Genomic DNA, 12,187 nt, shown 5'->3' with positions numbered 1-12,187 from the left:
ATTTCCAGACGAAATATCCTTCTCTCTTGCTCCATTTTTTGCTCCAAGAAGGCTCGCTCCATGCGAGCCATTCTCAGCTCTGCCTGTACAACACTTGCTCGTCGCAACGACGACGCAGACGAGCTGATGCTACTGCCAACAACACTGGCTCTGGTTGACACACTGCTTTCAGACACGGAGTCCACGTCCGACAGGCTTCCTGGGCTCAGACGACTTGCGGGTTCATTTCCCTCGTCCTGAAACCGTACAGGCAAGACACCTTGGTTGGATCGCGAACTTCTTCTTGGCGCAGCCATGTCAATCCGGCTCGAAGGACCATATGTTACTGAACAAATCAATGACTTCTCCAATCAGACTGTATTCAATATTCCATCTTCGGACAACAAGCCCTAGCTCAAAAAAACACCAGCTTAGAGTTCAACACAACCGTTTCCAAACTCATCTGAAAACATCGTAAACACATCTGACCCAAAACAAAAATGCAAATCACGAATATAGAACCAAAAGAACACCGTACGCACAGGTACGGGAGCACGCAGCTAGAACGATGATACATGTGAGACAATGGTGTAGTGATCAGCCAACAACAACCGCAAGTGCATTCATGAAACAGACAACCAGCCTAGCGGCAGACGCGCACTCATGCTTATGATACAAATAACCAGCCACTGAGACAGTGCACAAAATAGCAACAAATAAGTAAACTACAAATGCACTACTGCACTAATACAAGGCAGAAACATGATGCACAAATTCGAACACACTAAATCGAACAGGAATGGCGGCTGTTTGAACTTTGCTGGAGCTGTTCGCGCACGGCTGCTGTTTTGAGCGGCATTGTAGGCCACGCAGAGCAAAGGCCATGCAGGTAGCTGGCTTGAGTGTGGTATTAGTCGCTTCGTCTTGGAAATACCTTTCCAGCGGTGGCAAGTTTGTAAAAATCGGTGAATGTTTGGCAGAGATACAAGCGAAAGTGCATGTTATTTGGAGGTGAGTAAATTGTCGTACTTTCAGTGGGGTCACAAAGGGTTAAGAACCTCGGCTCAGCCTTACACTTCACTTTTCTTTTCATCGCGAATACAAGAACCGCTACCACGACTACGCCGAGGAAGGTGACCAATGGCAGTGCAATGTCCTAGATGGGAAATCCCCCAAACTGGCCGTACGGCTGGTGTAGTGTAATGCAAGGTCCTAAAAATTACGGTACTTTATATCGCCATAGTGTGTCCTGATTGCATTGTTTTACTGTATTACTTCTATTCTCCTTGTGTCACACTGTGTGCTACAGATCAATGAACTGGCCACTGCCCCCGACTCACAACGTCTGAATTTGCTGCGAGAGATAGCCGGAACACGTGTCTACGATGAGAAGCGCGAAGAAAGCAAAGCCATTTTAAAGGAAACTGGTAAGGTGATCGCTCTGGGTACCGTGCCTGTGTGCGTATGTGTGTGGTGTGTGCGTGTGGATGTGTGCATGTGTGCATGTATGTGTGTGTGTGTGTGTGTGTGTTAGGCAATAAGTATGGTTTTTGTCGAGCATGCCCCGTTTTTTTGGGGCAGGGCCATGTACCAACAGTGAAACCGGTTCACCACATACATGTATTACTAGCATGCAATGCTATTAGTTATTATCTTTGCACACCTGACTTGTGTGGGATTGGGCATGTTGTTGAATGAGGGTTTTTGCTGGTGTGTGTGCATGTGTACATGTCTGTCTGTGTGTGTGTGTGTGTGTGTGTGTGTGTGTGTGTGTGTGTGTGTGTGTATACGTGCGACTCGTTTTGCTCAGACTTGAAACGTGAGAAAGTGACGGAGCTGATTCAGGCAATTGAAGAGCGACTCTCCACTCTGTCCGAGGAGAAAGAAGAACTCGAAGCTTACCAAAAATTGGACAAAATGAGACGGTCAGTTCCGCCGTATTGCTGCTTCCTTGCTTCTTGTTTCATGCATGACCTTGATTGCGAAAGGGCAAGTGGCAAGGCCGCAGTTCTGCAGTTGAAAATTCTCTGGCTATTCTCTTGTTTAAGCTGCTGCATATACCATTAGAGGACAACACTGGTTTGCTTGTGTCGTTTATCATTCCTCCGTAAACCGACCGCCACCAGAGTATGTGATTCGTAGTAGTTGCGTATGGTGGAACATTGCTTTTTCTTTTGTTGCAGATCGCTGGAGTACACCGTCCACGACAAAGAGTTGCGCACGGCCCGTGAACAGCTGGATGATCTTGAAGATTCCCGTCGCACAACATCGGACAGAGCTAACAGCCTGGCGAAGAAAGCCGCCGAGGCGTCGGAGAAAGTTCAGGTGCGTAGATTTCAATCTGAAGTCACTTTTGCTGCAGGAGGGGGCTCTTGGCATGTGTGTGTGTATGTGTGTGTGTGTGTGTGTGCGCGCGTGTGTGTGCGTGTGTGTGTGTTTCAAAGTACTTGTACTTGGTCCGTTTCATCGCAATTGTCGCTTATCTATCGCAACTAAGAACAGGAGTTTTTTTACCGCTCTGTAAAATTTCCAATACGCATAGTGAAGAAGCATGATACAGGATTCCTGTCCGCCACAAGAAAAAAATTCAGCGATGGAATCTGATGAAGCAAGTCAAAGAAAGGAAGCAAGGTTACAAAAGATGTACTTCAAGTACAAAAGAAAACAGCGACGGAGCGCGTTCTTGCACTCACGCTTTAGTTTATCCGACTCTGGCTCTGTATCACTCGAGGTGATGTCACTTGAGCTGACATTCACTGGTGTGTATAGCTGCTGGCGTAGAGTATCTCTTGCTTTCTCTGCCAGGTCGGACAATGTCTTCTTTGCCACCATCTCGCCATCAGTTTGCAGGCTTGCAAAGAATGCCTGCCTGGCCGTGACTGTCACGCTCTCCAGGTCAGGATGTCGATTTCCCCTGCTACAGTTCCGGTTTTTGAGCTGCGCTTGGCTTTTCGCTGCAGTGAAAAGTTCCCCACTTTCCCATCAAAATCGTACGAATCGCGATGCCACTGCACTGGCGCTAGTCGCGATGTTTTTTTCTTTCTGGTCTCCTTTGATCTTGCCATCACAACCTCCCAAACGAATGTGAGTTAGATATCGAGATCGGACTGGGTTTTACCAGTCAAAAGGTGCGTGAGAGATAAGCGACAATTGCGATGAAACGGACCAAGTACATGTATGATAATAACTGCACTGCGTGGTAAATGCATGGTATATGGCAATTGGAATGTATGGAGTTATGAGTGTGCTGATATATCAGCTTCAGAAGTTCTCCATCCTCCCGTTATTTCCTGTGCATGTATGCTGATACCGTTGTTATCTGAGCGGTAGACTTCTATCCTATTCGAGTAGTTCATGTAGGAATGCAGTAGATGTCTAAATTCGTCATGTTGTGCACATGTACCCGTATGTTTGGTTTTCGGGACACGCTATCCCACAGGGCATAGACCGAGACCTGAACGATGTGTCATCGCGTGCCGACACGCTGACTCGCGAACGTCAGCAGCTGGAAGTGGAGCGCCAGGACTTCATCCGGCAGCGTGCAAAGCTAGAGCTGAGTGTGAAGGACTTGGAAGACGGCGTATCGGAGCACTCCAAAGGAAAGGTAATTGTCCCATTGGATGGGTAGTTTGCTCTCGCTCCTCCTATGCTCTGTTGCAGCACTCTGCCTGTTCTCAGTGACCACTCCAGACTCTGAAATACTGAGATTCTATAGGCAGAGAAACCAGTCCATTGCGCCGAATACCACCGCAGTGGAACATACAGTTGTAATGGTACATGCTACTTGTAGTGAATTTTGTTGATGCTATGTGCTGTGCACCTTTGCCATGTAAACTGTTCTAGCAATACTGGCAGTATGATCATACACACTGTAAGAGTGCATGTGTTGGTGCAAACTCTCACTGTACTGTATAACGTGTACCTGTACCCTCCAGGATCGTATGGAAGGTGAACTTCGGCAGCTGAATAAGAACATCAAGACGAAGGAGGACAGCCTCTCCAAGATCACACCAAAGTTTCAGCAATTGCGAGCTGAGGAGGAGCAGATGTCTGCAAGGTACGCAGTGTGTTGTGAAGGAGTGCTCACTTCTGTGTTAAACTAACGTGTTACTTAGCGCCCTATTACTCTGTGTACTTGTACATGGCAAGTAGCCTCTCTCTCTCTCTCTCTCTCTCTCTCTCTCTCTCTCTCTCTCTCTCTCTCTCTCTCTCTCTCTCTCTCTCTCTCTCTCTTCTCTCTTCTCTTCTCTCTCTCTCTCTCTCTCTCTCTCTCTCTCTCTCTCTCTCTCTCTCTCTCTCTCTCTCTCTCTCTCTCTCTCTCTCTCTCTCTCTCTCTCTCTCTCTCTCTCTCTCTCTCTCTTCTCTCTCTCTCTCTTCTCTCTATCTATCTCTCTCTCTCTCTTCATCCCTCTCCCGCTCTCTTTCCCGCTCCCTGTCTCTTTACTTTGATCCTTTTCGTCCGATTGTTGCATTCAGGCTGAAGATTTCCGAGCAAAGAGTTTCTGAGCTTTATGCTAAGCAGGGCCGTGGGCAGCAGTTTCGCTCCAAGGAGGACCGTGATGTCTGGATAAAGAAGGTACCATAATCCTATCTCTAGTGCAAGTACACCATATACCCCTTCGAGGTGCTGTTTACACACTCTTCACTACAAACCCGGGCATGCGGATTTTTGACAAAGCGTTGATTTAAAAGTATAGGCATCGTCTCCGGTTGATGCTTAGGGTCAGGACGGTCCCGGGGTTTATGATTGAGATAATACGGTATGTAGGTTTTGGTACGACTTTGCAATTCACAGAATTGTGAAACGTATCACTTTGGCACCTTAGAACTGTAAACTCAAAAGTGATCGGAGCATGGCCAGGCCATTTGGTGCCAAGTGAGAATAGGGTTGAATTCCCTCACTCTCCATTCTTCTCATCTATCTGGATCTGTGTGCATCTGCATGTTGCTGGTGTTGTTGGATTTGTTCAGGAAGCCAAAGCGCTGTCAGCAACAATAGTGTGCAAAGAAGATCAGGTACGGTTTGTGTTGGTTTGTGGAGGTTGAGTGTGTCTGTACCATCGCTACATGTACTGTGTGGTGTGTAATGTCCATGCTATGCACCTTGGCAGGTGATGTGTCTTGACGGCAGTGTACTACAAAGTATTGTGGTGCTTTTGTGATGTCATGTGCAGCTTCGGACGGTGCGTGATGAAGCCACCCACTTGAAGCAACGTCTTGAGACGCTGGACACTGCCATTCAGGTATGCGATTGCAGTCTTGCAGTGAACGCTGCTGCGTGTTTACTGTAGTAGCGCTAGTACGCTTGCCGTGTGTTGTATCCCTAGTCTCAGTTAGCATCACTTAAATATCCATTTAGTCTTACGCCTTGCACATGACTCTTGTGAATGAATTGGCGATTGTCCAATGCATTGTGTGTGTGTGTGTGTGTGTGTGTGTGTGTGTGTGTGTGTGTGTGTGTGTGCGTATGTGTGTGTGTGTGTGTGTGTGTGTGTGTGTGTGTCCCATATGGTGCAGTGGTATGTGCAGCGATTTCCAATCGATAGGTTGCGGGTTCGATTCCCGACGATTATGGCCACACACGTCTTTCTTCTCTTTCTCAGACTCCTTCTGACTTTTCTTTCATTCTTCTGGGTGGTTACCAACAGCCAGTGCATGCCGGAGTATGTGGTGTGATGTGTGTGCGTGAAAAAAATGAAAAAGATCAAAAATTAGGGATTCACTGGCCAGAAAAAGCCACTTCATAGCTGTGTGGTGTAGACCAAGCTGAATAGTGGCAGTCAATTCTTCAGCCTTGCAAGCTGTTGAATGGTGCAGTCCCAGCACAAGTTGCTATGGCTTCTGCTGTAGTATCACTATCATCGCCTCAGGTGATGGGCGTCAAATCATGGTCAAATGGTGTGTTCTTAGGTGCATGCTGTCCTGGGTTATGGTTGGTAGTTATGATCTTGTCCCTATCAACCTCCTTGTGGCCTTGTGGTCGAAAGAGCCCTTGCTATTTCGCTGGTGGTCAACCTGTGTTACCTGTGTTCACCGTGTGTGTGTGTGTTTGCAGGAGCGTAATGCGTACCTGGAGGACCGGCGCCAGGCCATGGACCAAGCTAACAAGTCTCACGTTGAACTCAAGAAGCAACGAGATGATCTCACGAATGAACGAAAGTAAGGAAGCTATTGAAATATCCAAGGAGGTACTTGTACATGCTTTGCTGGCGAGTTCTTTGCCAGTGGAGCAGTAGGGTGTCCATTGACTAGAGGTTTAAGTGTTCCATTCCCTGCGTTCATCGCAGAATAGGAGCTCTGTGCTTGTGCATGTGTGTATTAATTTAGTCGGTTTGTCCTCTCCTTCACATGCATGCTTGCACATACATGTACATGCGTGTTATCTTGTTGTTCTGTTGCACGTTTTGCAGAGAGGTTTGGCGAGAAGAGGACTCCATGAAGCAGACGCTGCATTCATCTCGTGAAGAGCTGAATCAAGTGGAGCGAAACCTACGTACGACCGTCAGCAAGGTGGGTGGCGGACACCACGTTCTCTTGTCCTAGGCTGCAGCTGTATACCAGAAGCTGTGTGATCACTTTATACTTGAGGTCAAAAGTGGATGATGGGATGATGAAGGAAATGCAGTGAGCATGTTGCAAAGTATTGTTGTTTCCTTCTCTGACCAGTCTGTGAACGCAGGTCTGGAGGCTGTGCGCCGCATCATCGAAGAGAAGAAGTTGGAAGGTGTGTACGGCCCATTGATTGAGAACTTTGAGTGCGACGAGAAGTTTTTCACAGCTGTGGAAGTGACAGCTGGTGGAAGGTGAGTCCACGTATGCTGTGTGTTGTGCCTTGACAACCAGCGTTGTCATGCGCATGCTACAAGAATATGCTAGTAGTGGGCTGGTACAGTGGTCCCTCTATAATCCGGCACCATTTGTGCCACGAAAATCTGCTGGATTAGGGAGGGTGCTGGATTAACAAATCTGATTTACTGCTGCAATGTGCATGAAGAGGACATTTTGGCTACTGAAAATTGTGCTGGTTTATCGAGGGTGCTGGATTATAAAGTGCCGGATTAGAGAGGGACGACTGTAACAGGAATTGTGCTGTAAACTGCACTGCAAACCCTATGCTGAATATCATACACTCATACCTCGGTTATCCGGACCCCGAAGTTACAGGCACTTCAGTCTACCAGCCACCCTTTGGGCGAGTTTTAGTGGAAATATTACTCCTCTTCTGTCACTTTTTGGTGGAAATAGTGACGTCACATGTCATATCTATGGCCTTTCCCCATCACAAATGTATGTGATTCGGAGTTACTGACATTTCAAAGTTACGGGCAGTGCCTGCTCCCGGATTGCCTGGATGCACGAGGTATGTGTGTACCTCTCTTACTCAATCATACCTCTGTTATATTGATTGTGACTGTTGACGTGACAATGATGTTTGACTGCTGCTGCCGCTGCCTCTGTGGCTCATCAGGCTCTTTCACATCATCGTGGACAACGACAAGACAGCTACCACCATCTTGCAGCACATGAACAGACAGAAGTTGTCGGGGGAGGTGACCTTCATGCCGCTCAATCGGATGCATACCAAGGAAACCGAGTATCCAAACTCTGCTGTGAGTGTAGTGTTTTTTTCTGTTCATGTTGCTAGCTTGTTTGTTTGTATCCGATTGCATTCCTGTGGTGGATTGTCACACTGCCAGGCTGTTGTGATCATGTTAGGTGAAGTACCTTTGTACCCACTGCGGCGCATCAAGCCTCCCTGTCAACTCTCATACACATTGCTTTCCCAGGCTACTACAGCCCTGTCAGGCGCCGTTGAACGTACTGGCTAGAATCTGACCAAGTGCAATAGTACCCATGTGTATTTGTATTTATGGATTCTCCACAGTGTATGCCTTCAACTATACAGGCATTGCCCTACAGGTAAAATAAGAATGCCCTTGGCTTGTCAAAGTCCGTGACGTTTTTGATTCCTAGGTGCTTTGTACCAATCACCATGGTCACCAACAGCATTGTCTCAGTCAGTCCTTCATGCCACATGGTGCTTTGCAGACTGTGAACTGGGCCCGAAGCCATACAACAGATGTGGAGTTTGTATGTTGTTGCAGCAAGAAAATGTGTAGTATAAATATCGTGCCATGTCTTCCCACACCAGTTCACGATAAAACGCTCTACACCTGCACATACAGCACAATAGCGAATGTTTGTAGATCAGCAAGTCATTTATGTGTGTGTGTGTGTGTGTGTGTGTGTTTCTGTTTCTGTTTCTCTCTGATGTAGGATGTTATTCCGATGATCCAGCGGCTGAATTTCAACCCAGCCTTCCGGCAAATTATGCTGAACGTGTTTGGCAAGACGCTGATATGTCGGACGATTGAGGTTGCCTCTCAATTCTCCCAGTCGTCTAACCTAGACTGTATTACACTGGCTGGTATGTTACGTGTTTACACAAGGCTAGCCGTGTTAGCCTCCTGTCAGCTTTATGTCGGGGTCTCCTATATGGCATATTCATAGTGTTCAATCAGTGCTGCTCAATTCAATCCGGTTGATCCAGTCATTGTGCTGCCGTAGACCTATGAACATTGGCCTGCGACATTGTGCACGGTGCTAACTTGACTCACACGCTCGCGCTCATTGAGCAACAGCACTATGCATGCTATTTGGTTGGTTGAAACGGGCAGTGTATGGCCTCTGGCTTCCAGTGTCCACAGTGGAGTGTCGTCTGCTTTCAGGCTTTATACAGTGATTGTGCTGATAATGTGTGCGCTCATGCACGCACATATTTATGTGTGTGTGTGTGTCCTTGTTCTCTTCCTGACTGTGGCGTGAACAGGTGATCAAGTGAGTCGTCGCGGAGCCATGACCGGTGGCTTCTACGACTCTCGCCGATCGCGCATGGCTGCACAGCGCTCCAAGTCGCAGCTAGTCACTCGCATGGAGGCTGACCAGGGCTCTTTGGACAAGGTTGTAAAGCGACTTGCTGATATCCTTTTTGCACGAATAGCAGTTGTTGGGTTGATATGTGTCTGCTTTCCCATTAACCAGGTTTTGGGTTCATCAGCTGTATTCTCTGTTCATCTCACTCTGTGCTGCTCTTCAGGGGGCACGTTCCTTTGTGAAGTACGCTGTGATTTGAATGACGGTGTATGCGTGTGGAAGTACCTGTGTGTACTTTGGCTAAATATCAGGTCAAAATGTTTTCCTTTTTGCTGTGCTGGCTGTTGATTCTGGTCTGCAAGTCTTCCTTGACCTTTGCTTGGCGTAAACAGCTTGATGGGCAAATCACAGAGGTCTTAGGTAATCTGCAGAGAGTGGAGACACAACAAGTTCACCTGAGGTATGTCAGTGGCTTGCAACTCCATGGATGTACATGTGATGTTTGCCAGTTGTGTACTGTCCAGTGCTAGTGACATCTCTGCTGGCCAAAATGATCATCTCGACTTGAGTGTGTCTTGTATCCCTCTGTGCCATGACTCTTGATCTCTGACATTTGACATGCCAGACGTATGCATTACCAATCCCATGGCATCAACATAGACATTCATCATGCAATGATAACCCGATCGGTCTATCAACCAATATTGTTGATCAATGTATCCATTCAGCCCTGCAAGCTCGTCTTCCCAAAACTTGATAGGGAAGGAATCGATTCTATTCGAGATCAGTAACATACCAGTGCTGTCGCCGTTGCCAGGAAAACACGTTCTGCAGCTACTCGGGATATGACACTTGTATTTGTATCTGCTCTAAACTTGTGTCTTGACCTGTGCAGAGAGTCCTATGACCGTGAAAAGGTTAACGTACGTGGTCTTATCAAGGAACAGCAGATGTTAGTCAAGACCATTGCTACCAAGGTTCGTATTGGTGTTGTGATGTACAGATACCTTGGTGTGGGGGGAATATGCCAAGGTAAATTGCGTGCACAAGACAGCACATTATAACATCGAGATAACACTGCAGGGGGGGGGGGCACAGGTTGCAATTTTGTACAAGTCCGAGTTAGAAATGTAGCGGCCAGTTCTAAATATCATGCGGAGGATACGGCGGTTGAGAATTTCCAACCTCTCCAGTTGGGACTTCGTAATAGTAGACCATGCAGGGTATCCATAAAGAAAGAGTGGAAGAATGTAAGATTTTATAAAAACATACCCTACAACTGGTGGGTAAGTGAGAGAAATGGGACGTCATAATGCCTACAGTACGTGAACGGGTTTGCTCCCCACACCGGAGCTCGCGCTATTCCGCCGACTTTACTTGACACTTGACTGACTCACGACTGCCATCCAGAGCACACGAGAAGTCCATCGAACCTTCGACTCGGCAAACCTGCAAGAAAGCACCACTCCCTGCTCAATACACAGTGTTTCGCGACAAACACCTCGTGAACACCAGATAGCAGCGTGAGTCAGTGTCGCTCCTGGACGGTGAGACAGACGTCGGGGACCCTCGGTCATTCGCAACGCTGTCACCTCCAAACCACCGTCCAGGAGCGACACTGACTCACGCTGCTATCTGGTGTTCACGAGGTGTTTGTCGCGCTGGAAACGGAGCGTCTCTGTAAGTTTGTATCCCTGGTGATGATTGTGCCTGGAGAGCACTATATAAGTGGTGCTCTTCAGGCACAATTTTCCTCAGCCTACTCAAGCTCAACTGATGAGGGGTGAATTCCCCGAAACACTGTGTATTGAGCAGGGAGTGGCGCTTTCTTGCAGGTTTGCCGAGTCGAAGGTTCGATGGACTTCTCGTGTGCTCTGGATGGCAGTCGTGAGTCAGTCAAGTAAAGTCGGCGGAATAGCGCGAGCTCCGGTGTGGGGAGCAAACCCTTTCTTACAAGTCATCGCCGAAGTCGCAACCAAGTCTTAGTACGTGAAACACGGGACAAAACGTGGTCAGTGTGGGCGGACCAAGATAGAGAAGAATCGAATACAATGCCAAGATGCTTATGGCTAGATGCTTGTAGTATCTTGTTGAGTGCTCCATGAGCTAACCGATTTTGCTGTGTGCACGAACGCGTGTACATGTGTGTGTGTGTGTGTGTGTGTGTGTGTGTGTGTGTGTGTGTGTGTGTGTGTGTGTGTGTGTGTGTGTGTGTTCACAGGAGAACACTCTGAATGCTGATTCAGCTGAGTTGAAGGGCCTCAACAGCACTCTGCAAGCTCTCTCAGCCGAGCTGGGAACTGATCTCTTGTCACAGCTTGATACTGATGACCAGTCCGAGGTTTGTGCATGTACTAAGTTCTGTTCTGACATACTCTGCATTGCTGTTCTTCATTCCCGTCTTTCAGTTTTCAACTTTTACATGCAAGATGTAAAGATGTGAGTTTATTTTTGTTCTGTTTTCGCAGCTTGCTGACCTGAGAAAACTTGTGGATGACATCAAGTCTGCAATGAGACGATGCATATCGGAGCGAAGTCATGTGAGTGCAATGTGCTTCTGGCTCCCTGTGAAACTATGGGTGCCTTTCTGCGTGCGTGTGTGTGTGTGTTACTCTTTTGTGTTTGAACCTTGAATCTTCTGCACGTTGTCATGGTGCCAGTCCGTGTAGAAGTATGGACGGTAGCCAACTACAGTAGAAAAGTAACTACTCGAAAATGTTAGTAGATCATGACTTCTCAGTACGCTTCACTGAATATTGGTTCACCTTCGTGTTGGCAGTCAGTAGAATTGGAAGTTCAGTGCTAACAGTTGCGACGAATCTTTGTGCTAGTTATTTTGTAGATGTGTGTGTAGGTGTGTTTGTCGGTGCATGTATTAAACCTGTATGATTGTGTTCTTGTGTGTTCATGTTGCTCTACAGTTGGAAAAGGAGAAGAACGGCATTGAGAACGAGTTATCGACCAATCTTTGTCGCCGTCGAGATGAGCTAGTGCAGGTACATGCTTCGTTTTCGTTTGTCACAGAACCTTCCCCCCCCCCTCTCAGATGAAGTGTAGACGACACATTGTGTTCAGCTAGGCGAGTTCCTTGCCGGGATATACATGTAGTTTAGTGTTTCAAACTCGTAGAATTGACTTGCCCCACTCCCACTTCACCTGTCACCATCTCTTCAAAGAGCACCCGGTTCCACCTATCTTATCATTAAGATTTTCTTCTCTGACATAACAGTATATTTTACAGCTTTCGATGTGAGCCATGGAGCTGCAAGGAAATTATGTGTGTCATCATTCAGGATGCCAATCGCAATTCTGTCCCCAACCATGTCGTTTCAGT

At 47.3% G+C, this 12,187-nt stretch overlaps 1 protein-coding gene across 1 annotated transcript in view; it reads left to right on the top strand.

The window, feature by feature from the left end:
• The window catches only part of LOC135806589 (structural maintenance of chromosomes protein 3-like), a 38,145-nt gene that overhangs the window by 11,378 nt on the left and 14,580 nt on the right, over window positions 1–12,187 (top strand). Inside the window, exons 8-26 of the mRNA XM_065320790.1 lie at window positions 1,289–1,406; window positions 1,790–1,904; window positions 2,163–2,304; window positions 3,419–3,583; window positions 3,915–4,036; window positions 4,456–4,555; window positions 4,951–4,995; window positions 5,154–5,222; window positions 6,035–6,138; window positions 6,390–6,489; window positions 6,646–6,782; window positions 7,448–7,589; window positions 8,257–8,407; window positions 8,810–8,960; window positions 9,245–9,313; window positions 9,749–9,830; window positions 11,075–11,194; window positions 11,322–11,393; window positions 11,775–11,849. Coding sequence (XP_065176862.1) covers window positions 1,289–1,406; window positions 1,790–1,904; window positions 2,163–2,304; window positions 3,419–3,583; window positions 3,915–4,036; window positions 4,456–4,555; window positions 4,951–4,995; window positions 5,154–5,222; window positions 6,035–6,138; window positions 6,390–6,489; window positions 6,646–6,782; window positions 7,448–7,589; window positions 8,257–8,407; window positions 8,810–8,960; window positions 9,245–9,313; window positions 9,749–9,830; window positions 11,075–11,194; window positions 11,322–11,393; window positions 11,775–11,849 — 2,079 coding nt within the window. The remainder of the gene's footprint in view (window positions 1–1,288; window positions 1,407–1,789; window positions 1,905–2,162; window positions 2,305–3,418; window positions 3,584–3,914; window positions 4,037–4,455; window positions 4,556–4,950; window positions 4,996–5,153; window positions 5,223–6,034; window positions 6,139–6,389; window positions 6,490–6,645; window positions 6,783–7,447; window positions 7,590–8,256; window positions 8,408–8,809; window positions 8,961–9,244; window positions 9,314–9,748; window positions 9,831–11,074; window positions 11,195–11,321; window positions 11,394–11,774; window positions 11,850–12,187) is intronic.

The sequence above is a fragment of the Sycon ciliatum genome, chromosome 1, assembly GCF_964019385.1.
Source record: "Sycon ciliatum chromosome 1, ocSycCili1.1, whole genome shotgun sequence".
NCBI lineage: Eukaryota > Metazoa > Porifera > Calcarea > Leucosolenida > Sycettidae > Sycon > Sycon ciliatum.
The sequence above is the reverse complement of the archived record's forward strand: the minus strand, read 5'-3'. Positions and strand labels throughout refer to the sequence as shown.